At 38.5% G+C, this 18,400-nt stretch overlaps 3 protein-coding genes and 1 long non-coding RNA gene across 5 annotated transcripts; 1 reads left to right on the forward strand and 3 right to left on the reverse strand.

Annotated features, from left to right (window-relative positions):
• Positions 1–565: 565 nt before the first annotated feature.
• On the reverse strand, positions 566–3,478 carry LOC134177195 (uncharacterized). The gene is made up of 5 exons (XM_062643950.1): positions 3,375–3,478; positions 3,141–3,310; positions 2,744–3,078; positions 1,104–1,163; positions 566–1,051 (listed from the first exon to the last, which is right to left on the reverse strand). The coding sequence occupies exons 2-5, from the start codon at positions 3,275–3,277 to the stop codon at positions 726–728; spliced, it is 858 nt and encodes a 285-aa protein (XP_062499934.1). The 5' UTR covers positions 3,278–3,310; positions 3,375–3,478; the 3' UTR covers positions 566–725.
• Positions 3,479–9,418: 5,940 nt separating this feature from the next.
• On the reverse strand, positions 9,419–10,368 carry LOC134177030 (uncharacterized). 2 transcript variants are annotated; one of them, XR_009969424.1, is made up of 4 exons: positions 10,267–10,368; positions 10,136–10,206; positions 9,593–9,649; positions 9,419–9,527 (listed from the first exon to the last, which is right to left on the reverse strand). It is a non-coding gene; the product is annotated as an uncharacterized LOC134177030 (long non-coding RNA). The 2 variants fall into 2 exon arrangements; XR_009969425.1 differs by having other exon boundaries at positions 10,272–10,307.
• Positions 10,369–12,989: 2,621 nt separating this feature from the next.
• Positions 12,990–14,467, reverse strand: LOC134176782 (uncharacterized). The gene is made up of 2 exons (XM_062643441.1): positions 14,296–14,467; positions 12,990–14,184 (listed from the first exon to the last, which is right to left on the reverse strand). The coding sequence occupies exon 2, from the start codon at positions 14,102–14,104 to the stop codon at positions 13,226–13,228; it is 879 nt and encodes a 292-aa protein (XP_062499425.1). The 5' UTR covers positions 14,105–14,184; positions 14,296–14,467; the 3' UTR covers positions 12,990–13,225.
• A 2,934-nt stretch (positions 14,468–17,401) lies between these two features.
• Positions 17,402–18,400, forward strand: LOC134177145 (uncharacterized). The gene has a single exon (XM_062643882.1). The coding sequence runs from the start codon at positions 17,448–17,450 to the stop codon at positions 18,231–18,233; it is 786 nt and encodes a 261-aa protein (XP_062499866.1). The 5' UTR covers positions 17,402–17,447; the 3' UTR covers positions 18,234–18,400.

Genomic DNA, 18,400 nt, shown 5'->3' on the forward strand with positions numbered 1-18,400 from the left:
AAGCAGCATTCTTGCTGTCAATCATTCACAAAAGATCGAACACAGAAAGATGCAAGTATGTCTTACTAGAAAATGACAGACTACACCCTAGGAACGTTTGCATTGTAAGAGTTTAGAATTAGAAGTCGGAGAGATAAATTTGGTTGCTATGGTATATACCAAATCGTTGATTCAGAGTTCCAGCTGCAGTCAAAGTCAAAAAGAGGTTTGTGTTTAAATAAATTGAATATACAACTGTGATCTAGCTATAGTATACCAGGGAGAGCATTCAAACCTTTGCATGCCTCTTGGGGTGTTGGCAGACAATCGCTAAACGCTTTAAACGCGTTTAATTAATTAATGCTCTGAACCATAAAGCAGCTTTATACAACATCATCGTGTCTTAATTTTTCTTCCATTTCCATCATCCTTAATTGTCAATGCAACACCTCTGTTTGTGCTGTTTCTGGTTTGCCAATGTTTGTGTATCACAAAATTTCAACTGATTTATCTTTATATTACACAAACCCAGTGTAGTTATGTGTAAGTGCATATAGATGCAGCCAAAGTTGAATGTGAGAAAACGTTTTGTTCAAACAATTCACACTCACTCAATTTACTCATACACTAACAAGCAATCACAATATACGCAAGTGTCGAAATGTCACGTACTCTACAAGCAACAGAAATTCAGCACACTCCACAGCCAAAACTGTTAATACTCAAGTAGATTTTTTATTACAAGCTCAACCGAGAGCAGTGATTGTTACTTCTGGAACTTTCTGACTTTCCAGTTTCAGTGCACGCCTCACTTTCTGAATGTTTTTGATGGGACAAAATGTGTATTCCAAGTCAGCAGCAGGTGAGTAAAGAAGACCATATTTCTTGCCATTTCTCAAGACTTTACTACAAGAGTCAGTAGAGACACGACCAGCCTTGATAACAGAACTGATTGCTGCAACAAGACCGTTTCCTTTTCCATTTGGCCGAAGCAAATATTTCTTCAACTTGAACGAAACATTAAACCCACCACCACTAACACTTTCAACATCATTTACTGTTACCACGACAACTAAACAGAATTTGGTTTCAAAAACAGAAAAAGTACAAAAGAGATTGCTAACCAAATAAAGATCGACGATACAAAGTTGTTAAAGCTTCCACAGAGCATCGCTCACAGCCTTCTACAAGAAGAAAACCCACCTATATCAATTTCTGTTCATGTTAGCAATACCTCCCACACAAAAATAGGAATACAATCCCTGAGCATAGTAATGTAAGTCCTTGCATCACATATCCGATTCAGTGTTCTAGGCAGGATTTTTTGCCCACCATCAATATGACGTCATTAAATGTTTGATGTTGACATATTTGGAATGACATCATAAAATTACTTTATCTGTTCTCTAGTTGTATTAGAATCAAATGCAACATAAGACAGACAGACAGACAGATAATACAGTAGATTATTACAACAACAAGTTGACTTAAAACTGGAATTATGAGCTGACCTAAAAGAGTAAGGGTGTACATTACAAAACATAAGATTGAAGATAAATGGTAATTAGTAGAACGCCTGCTGCAACCACAGTCACTGATTAGCACTTCTTGTCTAGAAGGTCAACAGGAACTCACCTCAAACACCAACAAGGAGACCATGCACTCCCAAAAAGATTACCAGATGTGAGAATTTGTATTGTTCAGCAGCAACCATCAAAACCACTAATGTCTTTAGATCCACTAATGTCTTTAGATCCGTGATCCCACACTATGCATGCTAAGACTTCCATTCCTGTCCCAACTGTCAATAAATGCTGTTTTCCCCACTCTAAACGTCCCTTCCCTCTCCCAACCATCATTTTGATGGTACTGACAGTACTGGCGAGAACACTGCGATTGATAACACACACTCACAGTAAATAAACACATACTAAATTCCAGCAGTGACTGACATCACAACTTTCTCCGAAAACAGAATTACTGTAATACAACAATATTATGTATGTGCACGCACTAAAATATACCCATAAAAACATCGACTCCCAATATCTGGTCTTTCGTTACTATAGTTGACAATGACCAGCTGTTAACGACATTGTGTCTTCTGAATACTCTAAATTAATTGTCACTCAGCAACAGAACATGCCAGATTAATATTCATCCTTAGAGTAATTTCATTGATCAACTACCTTCTACAATAAATAGTGCTGGATCAACCCAACCAATACAAAGCCCTACAAGTCAGCTTCACAGAACCCTTTCAGAGCAGTAACAAAAACATATAGTCAATGTGTCACATCTATATCAAGTAAACGTTTGGCCTATTATGTGACCCTTCACTACATTTTATCTAAGTAGATAGATACAGACACTCAGTGATAGATTGATGTAAGTATACCAATAATACAGGAAACATGAAACAACCACAATGCTGTGTTCTTGCTCTTATTACGCCTCTACAGCACCATGCTCAGAGCCTCATTTATTAAAACTTTTCAACCATTTTACATAAAATTTCCATTAAAATTACTGTAAGTAAATTTAATCACACCAAGTAAAAGTTGTGTGGCGGTCCACTAAAATCTAAGGCTGCACCACATTTTATGTACGTACGTGCATGGTGGTCGATAAATCCAGGAAAGTTGTGATGACACTAGGTTACAAGCTATGGGCCTCCCAAACGGAAAAATACATTATCACACTTCCCACACGTAGCTAACACCAACAGTTACCACAAACAAAATCCAAGATCCTCACCACTTACCACAGGGCGCAGCCACAAACGACATAGACCACAAGTAGGCGTTCAAGTCTTGATTACCATGAATGGCCACCTTAAGATCTTCACGTGATTCCACACACTTCGGTTCAGGCATTGGTGCTTTGCTCCCCAATTTTACAGACGATTGAAAGGTATCATTAAAGATCATTTCGTCGTTGCTCTTCATTGTCATGGACGCTCCACCAATAGGTACTTTGAAACAGACACGCTGACACGCCCATCTAGGTTTCACCAGCCTAATAGTGACATCGATGCTCCTATTTGGAGGCATACCGGGGTAGTGCCAATCTAGAAGGCCTGCTTTACATTTTCGAAAACTATTACACAAGAGATGAGAGATGAGAGATTGTGAGCAATAAAGGCAAAACGCATTTCTCACATATTCCAAGATGGCTGGCCAGGCAACTCCACAAATCGCCTAGTACAACGCTTAGATGCTGCACTTGAGTTTGATGGCGTCGCACTTACGTGGGATACCGTGGCCAAAAAGAGACACAACGCAAACAACGTCTTCATCGCTCAGTATACGTACTGTGATATGATAACGGCCTGAGCGCACAAGATACTATTAGTACTGACGTGCCTAACACCGACGGTTGTAGGCGGAGCTTACCAACGTGTGAGCACACCTTCTGTGTAGCCTCACTGTGCGACCTCACGTGCTGTTCGCCTGCTTGCACGTGAGACGAGGTGCTTGAGTCGAAACTTACAGGCTTGGCTTGCGAGGCTAAGAGCAGGTTCACAATACCCTTCACAGGACCAACGTAACGTAACGTAGCATAACATAATGTAACGTCACCTGGGTAGAGTCTCGCAACGTTAGGTTACGTTACGTTACGTTTAATTAGGATACCGTTCTATTTCGACGTAACGAAGCGCATAGAGGGTTGGAGCAATTCAGCACTTGATTTCTCTAACCAACAGGCACGCTATCCCAAGAGAGTCAGGCGACCAAAGGTCAGGGTAAGCAAAAACTAGCCGTTGTACTACTCTGTGAATATTATGTACGTCACGTTACGTTACGTTACGTTACGTTACGCTGTTTCCGGTACGTTGCATTACGTTACGTTTGGTCAATGAGATCTGGAACCGGTGTACATGTAGAGGTGTATAGTACCAGACGGTGTCGGTCACGAGCGCGTGTTAATTAATTAAGCGATACGTCCCTTTCTATCAACCTGTTGTGAACGTTTTTAGGCCGTAACACTTGGACTTGCTTCCGTGAGGCTTGGTCACTATCTATCATGCATACGGCCATCTAGACAAACGACACAGACTCGGTGGAAAGTAAAATTTGGTGGTCCGGCATACCTTCATCTGCAACAATTAACACTTAATTAATTAAATAAAACGTGTTATCTAATCTATTTGTAGCTTGCATTGTTGGTGAATAGTTAGGGTATAATAAAACGGTTTTTGATTGATCAAACAGCACATTCAAATGTAGCAATGTCCCAAAGAGTTCTGTAAGAATCCTCATCAATAGCTGCAGTCTCAAATCTCCTTTCTCCAAACAGCACCACTTCATCTAGATCCACAGTTTCACTGTGCTTGACCAAAATTTGTCAAAGTCTGTGTATCTGTGCTATAACACGATCCAACGTAATAAGCTGCGGCTTGCAACTTTTAATTGACGTTTTGCAGTGAACATCAGATCTTGTTTGACAAAATAAGACTAAATAAATCAGAGTTCTCGCTAGAGATTTTTGGGAGTGTGGTGCGATGGGCGGGTCCATGACTAATTTGGGCATGCGCAGTTGAGCCGATGTTAAGTGAGGTATATTTACGTCATACCTATTGCGTGTAGCATACGTTCAAGTGCTCTGGCAAGGAAATCAACTTCAGCCGCCACTCAGCCCTTCTTAACGATGTTCATCGGTTGCGCATGCGCAAGTTTCATGGACGAAACTACAGAAAGGCTGTCTAGCTAGTCAGGCGTTGATTGACGTGCACGGACCGATGTTGTTAATTCGAAAGAAGCCATGACTAGTCTAGAGTAGATTGTAGGTGCTACACTTCTCGGAAATTGTCACAAGAGGTACTGTAGTGTATTGATACTTTGTATTGCGTAGTGCACGTTAGGTAAGATAAAGCACGCTATTCATTGGGTTCTATAAAAGTAGACACACACAATAAATCAGACCTTTGTGTTACGCTCACTCGGCTGTCTTGCCACACGCGCCACCTTACAGTACGCTTTCCGCGTCACGGGAAGGTTATCCGGGACTATCAATGGCAACGCATCCGGGACTGCAATTACCGCAAGTACGTACGGAGCTAGGCTATTATCCCGCGTTCTTTTGTAAGAGCATGGATTTGTGGCTAATGTCACCTTTACTAAGTACTATCGTATTGGTTTTCAGCACTGTAGTATGGAATTCTCATACATTCCCTAGCTGTAAAACTTTAGACTCTTGCTACTGTTTCTGAGCGTGGCGCTCTCCTACTGGAGTGTGGCGCTGCGCCACGCTTCCACGCTGTAGCAAGAACCCTGCTTAATATAGGACTGACTCCAAGCCAGGAGAAATAAATATGACTCCGTTTACTTTGGTAGATACTAAAAATTGTATTGCGTTTAGTGTCTAGCAAATTCTGCAAACTAACCCAAGATCTGTAATATAGTTCTGCCAAACACTATACTCAGAGACTTTGATCACAGCCTTCTAGCCAGAGTCATCAAGGTACGTGCTACAGGTTTCTTTTTCAATATTTGGCTAGCAAACGCTTTTTTCTGGTTGTAATTACTGTACTTCATTCATCTAGCTAAAGCCCGGTTCACAGTACGACGCTGGCACAGCGTCCTACGAGCGTCCTGGACGCTGACAAGAACGCCGACACGAGCGTCAGCGAAGACGCTAGCGCTGTACCATTCACAGTATTGCGGCTGACGAGCGTCCATCGCACAAAGAACACGCTGCGACAGTGGTCTGGCGGTCCAAAGTAACCACGTGTGTACAATGTACTTGCGACAGACATTGACTATAGCGTGTAATCAGCGTCAAAATTACGCTGGTATTACTTCTATTTACTTAGGTCGGTCGCACACTCAATGAGGTCGGTTACTACGTCAATGAGGTCGGTCCTAAACGTCATGAGGTCGGTCCGAGACGTCATGAGGTCGGTCGCTAAGTCAAATGCGGTCGGTCCTAGCTAGACGTCATGCGAGGTCGGTCGTAGACTTACTCAATGAGGTCGGTTGCACACTCAATGAGGTTGGTGACTACGTCAGTGAGGTCGGTCCTACACTTAATTAATGAGGTCGGTCCTAACGTGAGGTCGAGGAAAATATGTTTTATACTTACATACCCAACTAAAAGTCTAGCCTTACCACGCACGTGCGCGAAGGTCACGTGATCTATCGTCGCTTGTTTCAGGACCACCGAAAGCAAGTCGAGGCTATACATCTGACTATGGCGTCGAATCGGCACGTGATTCAACATGCAAAGTTTGAATCGACAACGATGACATCATGTCTAGGCATCAACGTCTGTCCCTGTAGCTAGAGATATAAGGACCTCAAGAACATCTTGTTTACGTGGTTTACTCACGGTTGTAATCTCTATTGCCTTTACCTAGCTAAAAACATTTAAAATTTGATATTTGAACAAATCAAGCAAATGAATCTGCAAACGAACAGTATTAATTAATTAATTAATAAACATCTACATAATTCACTGATGTCCCTTATACTTGCATTTGAACTAATTTTTTATAACTACATTATAACTATTTAATAAATGATTGCGTTTTCCAAGCAGCAAAGTAACATGTAATTAATTAGACAATTAATTGCTATGTTTAGTATGACAGGAAGCTATCGACATACATGGAGACACCTCTGTGACCTCATATTCTCACACATCAACACGTCCCAGATGTTAATGAATTTTCAATTGTCGATTTTTAAAAATTGTTCCTGACAATTTATATTCAATATTTAATTTTCAAATTTTTATTTTACTTAAGAAATTGATTAGATATATAATAAGCAGAACGTCAGCCCACTACACTGTGTTATACAGTATGATATCTGACCATTGCAAATGTACAGTTTAATTAACAATTTTCTATTGATTGTGGTAATTAATATTCTAAACTGTTTCAATAATTGCTATTAATAACTACATTTAATTAATACATTTATTTTAATCTAATAGCTGTAAAGAGACAATAATGTATCTATGGTTGGCTATATTCTAGTTATATTTCTATTGATTGTTTGCGTTGGGTAAGGTATTTACTAAGCTTGAATTGAATTGAAAGTTGTCTTTCCCCAATACTAGTCATTCAAATTTTAGGAATCTGTCGATAGGTGTTGACCTATTCAACCACCACTTTGGCAAATATATAGTTTCAGAAGTAAGACTTTGCATACAAACTTCTATTTACTGTAATAATATTTTGAGAAAGTTTTAATGATTGATATTAATATCTACATAATATAATTATATTGATTCGACTCTGGCAATGGAGCAACAATGTACAGCAAAACCTGTATGTAGCTATAGTATAATATAGAATGGTTGAATATTGTAAATATGCATTCTTTACATTGTAGTTATATTTCTATTGATGGTTTGAATTGGGTAGCATATATACTAAGTTTGAATTCAATTAAAAGTTGTCTTCCTCCAATACTAGTCATTTGAATTTAGAAATCTGTCGGCAGGTGTTGACAATCTGACCACCACTTTGGCAAATATGTAGTTTTAGAAGTAAAACTTTACATACAAACTTCTATTTACTGTATTAATATTTTGAGAAAGTTTTAAGAATTGATATTAATATCTACATAATATAATTACATTGATTCAACTCTGGCAGTGGAGCAACAATGTATGGCAAGACCTGTAAGCAGCTATAGTATAATATAAAATGGTTGAATATTGTAAATATACATTCTTTACATTCTAGTTATATTTCTATTGATGGTTTGAATTGGGTAGCATATATACTAAGTTTGAATTCAATTGAAAGTTGTCTTCCTCCAATACTAGTCATTTGAATTTAGAAATCTGTCGGCAGGTGTTGACAATCTGACCACCACTTTGGCAAATATGTAGTTTTAGAAGTAAAACTTTACATACAAACTTCTATTTACTGTATTAATATTTTGAGAAAGTTTTAAGAATTGATATTAATATCTACATAATATAATTACATTGATTCAACTCTGGCAGTGGAGCAACAATGTATGGCAAGACCTGTAAGCAGCTATAGTATAATATAAAATGGTTGAATATTGTAAATATACATTCTTTACATTCTAGTTATATTGCTATTAATGGTTTGAATTGGGTAGCATATATACTAAGTTTGAATTCAATTGAAAGTTGTCTTCCCTAATACTAGTCATTTGAATTTTTGAAATCTGTCTATAGGTTTTGACATATCTGACCACCATTGTGGCAAATATGTAGTTTCAGAAGTAAAACTTTGCATACAAACTTCTAATTACTGTATTAATATTTTGAAAAAGTTTTAATGATTGATATTAATATCTACATATTACAATTATTTTGATTCAACTCTGGCTGTGGTACAGCAAGACCTGTGTGTAGCTATAGTATAATATATAATGGTTGAATATTATAAACACATTCCTTACATTCTAGTTATATTTCTATTGATTGTTTGTGTTGGGTAAGATATCTACTAAGTTTGAATTGAATTGAAAGTTGTCTTCCCCCAATACTAGTCATTCGAATTTTTGAAATCTGTCGACTAATGTTGACATATCTGACCACCACTTTGGCAAATATGTAGTTTCAGAAGTAAAACTTTGCATACAAACTTCTATTTACTCTATTAATATTTTGAGAAAGTTTTAATGATTGATATTAATATCTACATATTACAATTATTTTGATTCAACTTTGGCTGTGGAGTAACAATGTACAGTAAGACCTGCATGTAGCTATAGTATAATATAAAATGGTTGAATATTGTAATTACGCATTCTTTACATTCTAGTTATATTTCTATCAATGGTTTGAATTGGGTAAGATATTTACTAAGTTTGAATTCAATTAAAAGTTGTCTTCCCTCAATACAAGTCATTCGAATTTTTGGAAATCTTTCGTAGATGTTGACATATCTGACCACCACTTCGGCGAATATGTAGTTTCAGAAGTAAAAATTTGCATACAAACTTCTATTTACTGTACCAATATTTTGAAAGAGTTTTAATGATTGATATCAATATCAACATCTACCTTTAGTACAATTACTTTGATCCAACTGACCGTCAAATCAAGAAAGCAGGACAGCAAAATCTTGACATAGCTATGTTATATAGTTGACTATAGATTGATACACACACTTTCCATTCTAGTTATATTTGTATCAATTAAGTTCACATGCAGTGTGGTCTCTATGATTACAGATCTACTTCGATATCATTGAGAGTTTCAACAATTACATGTCTCCCCTTACAATTAAGTATTGATGCACACTTGCAAAGTAATCTAATTACATAAAGTAGCTCAAGATATTCTAGCCTTTGCGCTAACTACAGGTCATGGCCAGTTTGTGACCACATCGTCTTGCATAGCTGCTTCAACAAGAACATAAGGACCAACATTTCTTAGTGGATGAACAACTGATGCTGTTAGTTCATGTTCAAACTTCTCATCCTTCCAGCTAGGTTCCAACAGACAGAAATATGTACAATATTTCAGCATATGCATCATCGTCTCTTGTAAACTTGTATAATTGTTTCTCCTACATTGTGTGTCATACTTCAATGAAGAATATTGACCATTTCCTATACAACCAATCTTGTGAATGTGAGAACATCTATCTCAACAGAGATGCTGGCATCAAACAAACCTTTCAAATCATCTGGAACTCTATGTGACATCTTCCAGTCTCAATGATGTTTGCTTTCTAAAAAGACACAGGTGAAAGAGCAATCGTATCTTCTGAGAGGATTCAACATGTTACCACTGCAAATTACGTTCCTTAACTTAATTAAAGCCTAGACGTGTGTGTGTGTGTGTGTGTGTGTGTGTGTGTGTGTGTGTGTGTGTGTGTGTGTGTGTGTGTGTGTGTGTGTGTGTGTGTGTGTGTGTGTGTGTGTGTGTGTGTGTGTGTGTGTGTGTGTGTGTGTGTGTGTGTGTGTGTGTGTGTGTGTGTGTGTGTGTGTGTGTGTGTGTGTGTGTGTGTGTGTGTGTGTGTGTGTGTGTGTGTGTGTGTGTGTGTGTGTGTGTGTGTGTGTGTGTGTGTGTGTGTGTGTGTGTGTGTGTGTGTGTGTGTGTGTGTGTGTGTGTGTGTGTGTGTGTGTGTGTGTGTGTGTGTGTGTGTGTGTGTGTGTGTGTGTGTGTGTGTGTGTGTGTGTGTGTGTGTGTGTGTGTGTGTGTGTGTGTGTGTTACTTTCTCCGTTGTGTTAGCGCTGGTTCGATTCTTCTATCCGGGAGAGTCCGCTTTCCATGAGCTTTGGTGAGCTGTGAACAAAGTGTTTAGAAACAAGCACAAGCACAAGCGTAGATAGATCAAAGAGTAACCTTACTAGGTAGAGTACCACTATAGTTGATGAATAAATATAACTGTTAAAAGTAAATTACCGAGAAAACAGCGACGACTTCACTCCATACACTCATCTGCACAGCGACACCGCCTATTTCCCTTAGCACGTATGCGTAAATAACCTACATTGTCTGGACAGCGAGCGGTCGTCTCTCGAGCATGATCTCATGAGGCTCATGAGAAAAGATCAAGAGCTTCATGAGGCAAGATCAGGAGGCTCATGAGAAAATTCAGGGTCGAGGCTCATGAGAAAAGGTCAGATCTCATGATCTCGTACGCATGAACTTCGGCTCATGAGCCATAATTCTCATGAGGATTGTCCCAATTTCCTCATGAGAAAGGGGCGTAGGGCGCGCATCTAGATAGCTGCATGATTGCAGTGACCTACAACAGAAATAGCTCAGACTCCAGTAAAGGTCATTACTGCTGCATATATGTTACTAGAACGGGAGTTATCTGCAGATTCTTCTTGTTCGAGATCGTGCACTCAAGTGATGACATTGACAAAGAGAATGACTCTGCATGATGTTGACAGCATGCAGGCTTATACAGGGAAATGCTACCAGGAAAACACACGTATGGGTATGTTCTACCTAGTGACTTCTGATATGTAAATCAGAACACAGGCATATGCATGTTTAATATAACAACTTTAATATCTATGTATAAAATCAACTGTCAACTTAGCATGCACCATCTATATCTATAGATAGGAAGTGAAAGTGCTTAACAGCAACAATCAAACAAATGTTATACACATGCACCTAACTGTCAAACAGTGACAATATTAACAAGTTTACACTTTTCCAAAGCCATTGTGTCCTCTAACAGCTTCAATGAAATGACTGGCAAATGCACTGAAGTCTTCATGAATGGTTGGGAGAGTTAGTGTTATGGAACATGTTGAGGCTGTTGGGTAGATCCCAATTTGAGTAAATTGCATTACTGCTTTATTTGGGAACCCTAATAGTGGTATCTTGTCCGAACCCGTAAAACTGCAAGTACATCACCCAAAGATATTTCAACTTGCACATCTATAAATAAGGATAGCCAGAGTTAGTCAACTTGAAGTGAATTCATTTTCAAACTAGAGTGCCTTCACACGCATCCAGCAATGATAAAAAGTGCGTATATGCAGCTTTTTCTTTCTGCCACTCATTGCATCCTTTTTCCGAAAACACCTTCGTTTTGAACAAGTCTCGAACCGTATCTATTACAAAATAAATTATCACAATTTCTATAACAAGTACTAACAGTGATTGGGCTACCTGCAGTAAGAGGCTCTAATTCTCCTGCTATGAAACATTTCCGGAATGCCTGAGGATGCTTTTGAATGCAATCTCGTATTCCTCCCACTGTCATTCCTTCACACAATTTGTCTAGTTCTGTTTTAACTGACAGTATACAGTGATGTAAAGCCAGTGTCTTTACTGCTTCTTTTTTAGTGGCATCATTAATGTGAGTGATTGGCTTGGTGTACCAGCATCTACTAGTTGTACACCTATGCTGGGGTCACTCATGAGCCCCGATAGTTCTTCCCCACTGGCTTTGTCAATCTATAACCACAAAAATTCATGTATGTCACATTTGAAGGCATATTGTAGTAGATATGCATATAAGCTGCAACTTACTCTGAATGCCAGTTCTCTAACATCACTGTCAGGAATGTGGTGAATGGCTGGCTGAAGGTCATGTAAGTCTACACCAGCTATGTAATTGTAGATGCATGGGGCCAAACATTGAACACCAGAACCCCCTTGTAGTAGAGACAGTCCCAAGAGCTGCCCAATTTTTTTGAAATGACCAGACTACACAAAAATAAATTTCAAACTTCCATCGACAAATCAATGATCGATGCCGAACGAATAGAATATCCCGGATACCGCCAGTGACTGACTTTCGATTGGTTGAAACGGAGCACGTGATGTCAATTGGACGCTGGGCGACTTCCGGCTAGGACGCTCGATTAGAACTTTTCTCTATTCCAGCGTCGTGGACGCTCGCCTAACGTCGTGGACGCTCGCCTAGCGTCGTGCGAGCGTCGCGGACGCTGACATGTTCACAGTCCACTGACGCTCGCTCATTGTCAGCGTCCAGGACGCTCGCACGACGCTCGTGCCAGCGTCGTACTGTGAACCGGTGTCGCGTGCTGAGATTGTCACCGTGCCGATATTCTTTGCGCATGCGCATAATAGAACTGACATTTTCAGCACGCAATACAAACGTGCTGAAATTGTTCTGACTTGTGCGCATGCGTAAAACAAATTTAGCGTTCTATTGAGAAATCTATAGTTAAATAGATACTATTAGTGCAAGATTTACTTTAAACACTAATTCTGTTCGATTTGCAATATATATTTAATGCAGTTCATACTTTGCGACATAAACAGAAAACTGTTAATATCACTAAGAATTTAATTATATGCAATTCGTTTTTAATTAAATAGTTAAGAATTTAAAACTGCAATAAAACTATTACAATTTAAAAAATAAATACACACACATAGACATATATATATATATATATATATATATATATATATATATATATATATATATATATATATATATATATATATATATATATATATATTATAAATAATGTTATGAATTAGTGTATATGTGTATATATAATTTTTTACAGTAAGGTATAATAATAATTGCTGGAGTTGCTGTGCACACCAGAAGAGATTAATGACCATTTGGAAATATATAATGAATCACCTCAATTTTTCTGTTATAGACAGTTAGACACAATCAAATCACTAAACTACCCCAAAGCACAGTGCCACCCCATCTTCACTAAAATATAATCTTCTAACACTATTACCACTAGAATCAAAATAAAATTACACAGTTTGGCAGACGAAAGGATCATTTTTTCCAACAACTTGATGAACTGTTTCACTTTCACAATGGAACTGTTCATGACACTTGTCACATTGTACCATCAACTGGTTCCCAAAACATGGCTGTTTGCAATGGCAGACAATTTGAATCCTCTCTTTGTGACGACATCCTTTGTGATGTCTTGGGAAACTCAAACATTACTCCTTTATCAAAGCAGTCACAAAGGTGTTTGCGCATGCGAGTCTGGTCCCAAAAACATTCTTGAGGCAGCACACCGCAACACAAACTAGTTGCTACAGCAATAGTGAACAGTCCACAGTCTGAGCCTCCCACTTGCTTCTGAATATCAGCCCACTCCAAAGCCATTTCTTTAGATGTTGGGGCTATCATGTATGCCATTTGCTTTACAAATTTCTCCTTCACTGAAGCATCGATGTTTCCATACAGTGAATCGTGAATGACCACTGCGTCTTTGTCACAGCCAATATTACTGACAGTAATCCAGTGATTACCTGCTATGTTCATGATCTGAATGAAGTTTCGGTCTGGTGTTCCAACAAACTGACATCCGTCTGCTTCAAAAACACACACAGATTGGCAACCCCCTATCTCCTTGAACTGCTTTGCAAGCATTGCTTGGGCATGGTCGATATGTTCATCAGCCAACCAGGTTCCTTCAGACTTCACACTATTGATAAGAGAGGAAACTTCTTTCTTCAGGAGTGCATACTTGCTGATGGCCATGTGTCCAATCTTTCTCTTCTTTGCTTCAGTTTGTGACACCACAATGACATCTGCAGTTTGTGTAGTTGCTCTGTGCTCTTTTTTTCTTCTGCTCTGAACCCTCATTTTGAGGAACACCCTTAGCTTGAAGGGCAATTGCATCGTCCAAAGAAAAAGTTGCAGAAGAATCCACTGTTTGTGGTTCGTGAAGGTGGCTAGATTTGTGTGGGCGGACCTGTTCATATGGCACCTTCACCTTTAAGAGTTGCCCAGTCTCAGGGTACTCTAAAGCTATCCTCTGATGATCATCAATATCAACAATTCTGTAAAGATAGAGGTATAATACAACACTAACTACAATTAATATTATCATAAGCATTCAAAAATATACACATAATTACAGTTATGACTGGGATTTGAATACATCTACATACCTATAAGGGCCAGTCTACAGAGCATCTAACTTTCCACCCTTCCGTCCCACATTCTTCATAACTTTTCGAAGAACAAGGTCACCAATGGAAAACTGAAAAACTTTGACCCCTTTTGATTTCCGTTTAGCAAATTGTTCCTGTTGTTTGGCTTGGGCTTCTAAAACATTTTGCTGAACCTAGCAATATTAACAGAAACTATTAAGATCATAAGACATAATAGTAGTACAACGCTTCTTTGCCTGTTGGTCAACACGTGTCATCAAAGTATCTCTGTTTGCCACCATTCTGTCCATGTCTGCATCACTTTCAAAGATAGCTTCCTCCTTAATGTTAGCAGTCTCCTCCAAAGTTTCCTCTTCTTCCATCTACAAAATAATTATAGCTAACAAAGTGGTTTAAGACTAAATAAGGAACAACACTGAAAGTATTTACTTCTATCGGAGTTCTTGGATGCCGACCAAACATAAGGAAGAATGGACTGTACTTTGTAGAGGCCTGTTTTTGAGCACGCATGGAAAAGGCAACATCATCAAGGAAGTTGTCCCAATCATTTTGGTGCTCATTGACAAGCTTGGCAAGTCGCACTTTCAAGGTCTGATTGGCGCGTTCATCAAGGCCATTACTCTGGGGATGGTATGCACTTGTCACCGACCGCTTGATGTTAAACCTCCTGCAAAACTCTGTGCTGACCTGAAAATACATGCAAAATATTTTATATCATACACGACAAACTTAATGGACAAGAAAATGTAGTTATGAGGTGAAAGAATTCTGTATAACATTCCTTCTACCCAATACCAAGTCTTTCATCAATCCATATGCTATGCCCAAAACAATGAGCATGCATAAGATAGCCTGCATAGCTTGCCATGATCTAAAAATGTAATTAAAGAAACAGCATTTCATAAATATTTCTAATGTATATTAATTTGGTAATTAAAATTAATTAGTGTGAAAAACAGAATCGACATTCCATTCTTACTTGTGAAACAAACTCTCTCCCCTGATCAGAAAGAAGTCTTTTGGGGGCACCCCATCTGTAAAATACAAAACAATGTTACCAGTTTCACAAGTGCCTGCGGCTGATTGTTGGCATTGAAGATAAATTGAACTTGTACCTGCATACGAAAGTTCTAATTCTCTGTACCACACCATTAGCAGTCTTGTCCATCAATGAGTAGAAATCCACAAATTTTGTGTAGTAGTCTGTAAAGGTAAGAATGTACCTAAACCCAGCATCAGTTGTTGGTAGTGGTCCTAGAAGGGATAGCAACAATAACATGGTCTTAACTAAAATTCAGACGATACAACACAGCTAACAGTTTATGTAAAAACTACAAAGCTGGTACATACCAATAAGATCCATCCCAGCCAGTTCTAGAGGTGCCTTTACCCTAATAGGCTTCAACTCTGGAGCCTGTGTCTTTAGTTTGTCATACCTCTGACAGCGATCACAAGATTCACACTGTAGAATGACATGTCAAATCATTATAGTTTACAAATAATCCTATTTTATACAATATCTATTTACATATTCAATGACATCTTCCTTCATGCCATTCCATTTGTAGAACTTGGAGACTTTAGCAAGTGTGTTGTTGTTTCCACTGTGTCCACCCATGGGGTTAGAGTGGTATTGATGATGAATTTCTGTTATTTCATCTAGCTGATAAATAACTTTCTTTCTCATGTCTTTCTTAACCCCAACGTAAATTAATTCCTTTTCTATAATGGAAACATGAAATACTGTCAAACGTTTATAACTTGCTGGAGACCAATAGAGGTTGATTCGATTGTGTACATGGAATGGAAATGTTGTGTTGTTGAAACAAATTAGATATTAAAACATTGCACCACACAATGTAGTCAAAATAGTGATAGCATATGACATAGCATCAGTCAAATGATTACAAGTATTTGGTTAGGAGACAATAGTACAAAAATCCATTAGTTGCTACACTGCCAACACACTAAATAATAAAATTCTACAAACATTGTATAAGAAATAAAAAATTATTATTGTTAGTTATATATTAATTAACTATTTTAATATGTTACAACAATGTAAAACCACTGGGTTGAAGTAAATAATTCAGTTGTAAAAAATAATTATGTACTACATAATATGTATGAGTCTAGATATATATATATATGAGTCTAGATATATAATTTTATTCTAAAATTTCATATATCAATTACATACAATTTTATACAATTGGAAATATAATTAGACATAACAATTATACATGCACATTTGTACGAATAAATCTCTCTTACTTTTGACATCCCACTGGTGAGTCTTGGCCAGGTTCTTGATGTTTCTGATTTCATTTTTTTGCTATGCCTGGTGGAAGGCTTTGTGTCAGGAGATAAGTTACCAGATTCTGGCATCTCCCTCTGTAGCGACAAAGTCTGGCTTCCCTAGCTGCAATTATAGTTTGCTTCAGATCATCCATGGACTGCTCTAACGAGTGTACACAACTATTGTCTACCCAAGAAACAAAAAACCTCAATATAATGATACCTAGATGTGTGAACAATCTCAGCACGCCGGATGTAGACTTACGCGCAAGTAGTTGCTGAGCATGCGCAGACTGTAAAATACAATCTCGGCACGGTGACAATCTCAGCACGCTACACCGGGCTTAAATGGACGAAAGAAACAGAAACTTTAATTGACATCTTTTCCCTACACCGTGATGTCGACGTCCTTCTGTTGGTTGAGACGCTCTTCAACTTCAAGAGATGTTAGAGACATTGACATGCATCCTACGCAGTAACCTTAATTAAATTAACCTAGCTAAAGAAGAGAAACCACAGCACGAGAAATCATGCAAAGATGTGATTGTTCATAATATACATCTTGGTTTCAATCAATACATATATTTATTTTCTAATTTTAATGGAAGGATGTCATTTATTACTATTCTACTGTAAAGCCAAATTAGACATTAGGTCCTCACAGTGCAGCTAACGCCCGCACTTGCTGGTGTCAGCCATTTAGCATAGATTCTAGGCTAATTTGCAAGCGATAATTGATTATTGTTTGCTCCTCCCAGGAATGCCTTTCATGTTGTGTTAGAGCTGCTAATCATTTATCACTCGCATTGCCCAATCAAGTCACACTAGCTGAAGACTACATACAGTCTGTCATGGAAGTCCATGAATCACAACTTCCCAATGGTATGATCGTCTATCAACATCCAAAAGGCCAAGGAATGGAGAGCGAGGATTTGTTGTGGATATACCAAGAAATATTTACGGAGGAGGCCTACCTAGGAAAAGGATTCTTGCAGCTGGACGACTCCACTAAAACGGTGCTTGACTGTGGGGCCAACATCGGTCTCTTCTCGCTGTGGGTCTTTCTACGAAGCCCCAATGCCACCATCTATCAATTTGAGCCGATCCCGCACACATTCAATATGCTGGAACGCAACATGAAGAAACATAACGTTTCCGGTCGAGTTCGAGGCTACAACATTGGTCTGGCAGAGTTTCCAACCGATGGAAGTCCGCAAGATCGAGAAGTCGACTTCCGTTTCTACCCAGAAGTAAGTACTATGTCAACGTCACTGTGGAATGAAAAACAAGATCTACTGAAGGCCTTCGTTAGTCCGGACGTATTCAACAACTATGAGACGATGAGGTGCAAAGTTCGTTGCCTAGGTGACATTATCAAAGAAGAACAAATCAGCAAAATCGACTTCCTCAAAATTGATGTTGAAGGTAGCGAAGTGGATCTTCTCAATGGCTTGTATGAAGAAGACTGGATAAAAATCCAGCAAGTTTCTGCTGAAGTTCAACCAGCTGGTGGCAAAATCGAGAAATGCATCACCATCCTAAAAGATCATGGGTTTGAAACAAGTGTGAGCAGTGCCACAGAAGAGCATCCAGATTTTGCTAATGTAATGGTTAACGGAAGAAAGCCTAAACCTTGAGTAGTGTGTACGGGTCTAGAGCAATTATAGAATGCACACTTGATTAATTAAGTCTACAATCGCTGTACGTGCCTACCTGGGCGTGTATGATGCATTTTGTTGATGCATTAATCTGCTGTGTTAGTTAGGATTCTGTAGTAATGAAGAAGCACTAGAAGTGCAAACCC

The sequence above is a fragment of the Corticium candelabrum genome, chromosome 3 (genome assembly GCF_963422355.1).
Source record: "Corticium candelabrum chromosome 3, ooCorCand1.1, whole genome shotgun sequence".
NCBI lineage: Eukaryota > Metazoa > Porifera > Homoscleromorpha > Homosclerophorida > Plakinidae > Corticium > Corticium candelabrum.

Excerpts from the sequence above, each read along its gene's own strand:
- LOC134176782 (XM_062643441.1), bottom strand. The coding sequence starts at position 14,104 with ATGAACAGGTCCGCCCACACAAATCTAGCCACCTTCACGAACCACAAA.
- LOC134177195 (XM_062643950.1), bottom strand. The coding sequence starts at position 3,277 with ATGAAGACGTTGTTTGCGTTGTGTCTCTTTTTGGCCACGGTATCCCAC. Across the intron at positions 3,079-3,140 it reads GGCCAGCCATCTTGGAATAT|TTTTCGAAAATGTAAAGCAG; the intron begins GTGAGAAATGCG and ends CTTGTGTAATAG. Across the intron at positions 1,164-2,743 it reads GTTTGTGGCTGCGCCCTGTG|AAGGCTGTGAGCGATGCTCT; the intron begins GTAAGTGGTGAG and ends TTCTTCTTGTAG.
- LOC134177145 (XM_062643882.1), top strand. The coding sequence starts at position 17,448 with ATGGAAGTCCATGAATCACAACTTCCCAATGGTATGATCGTCTATCAA.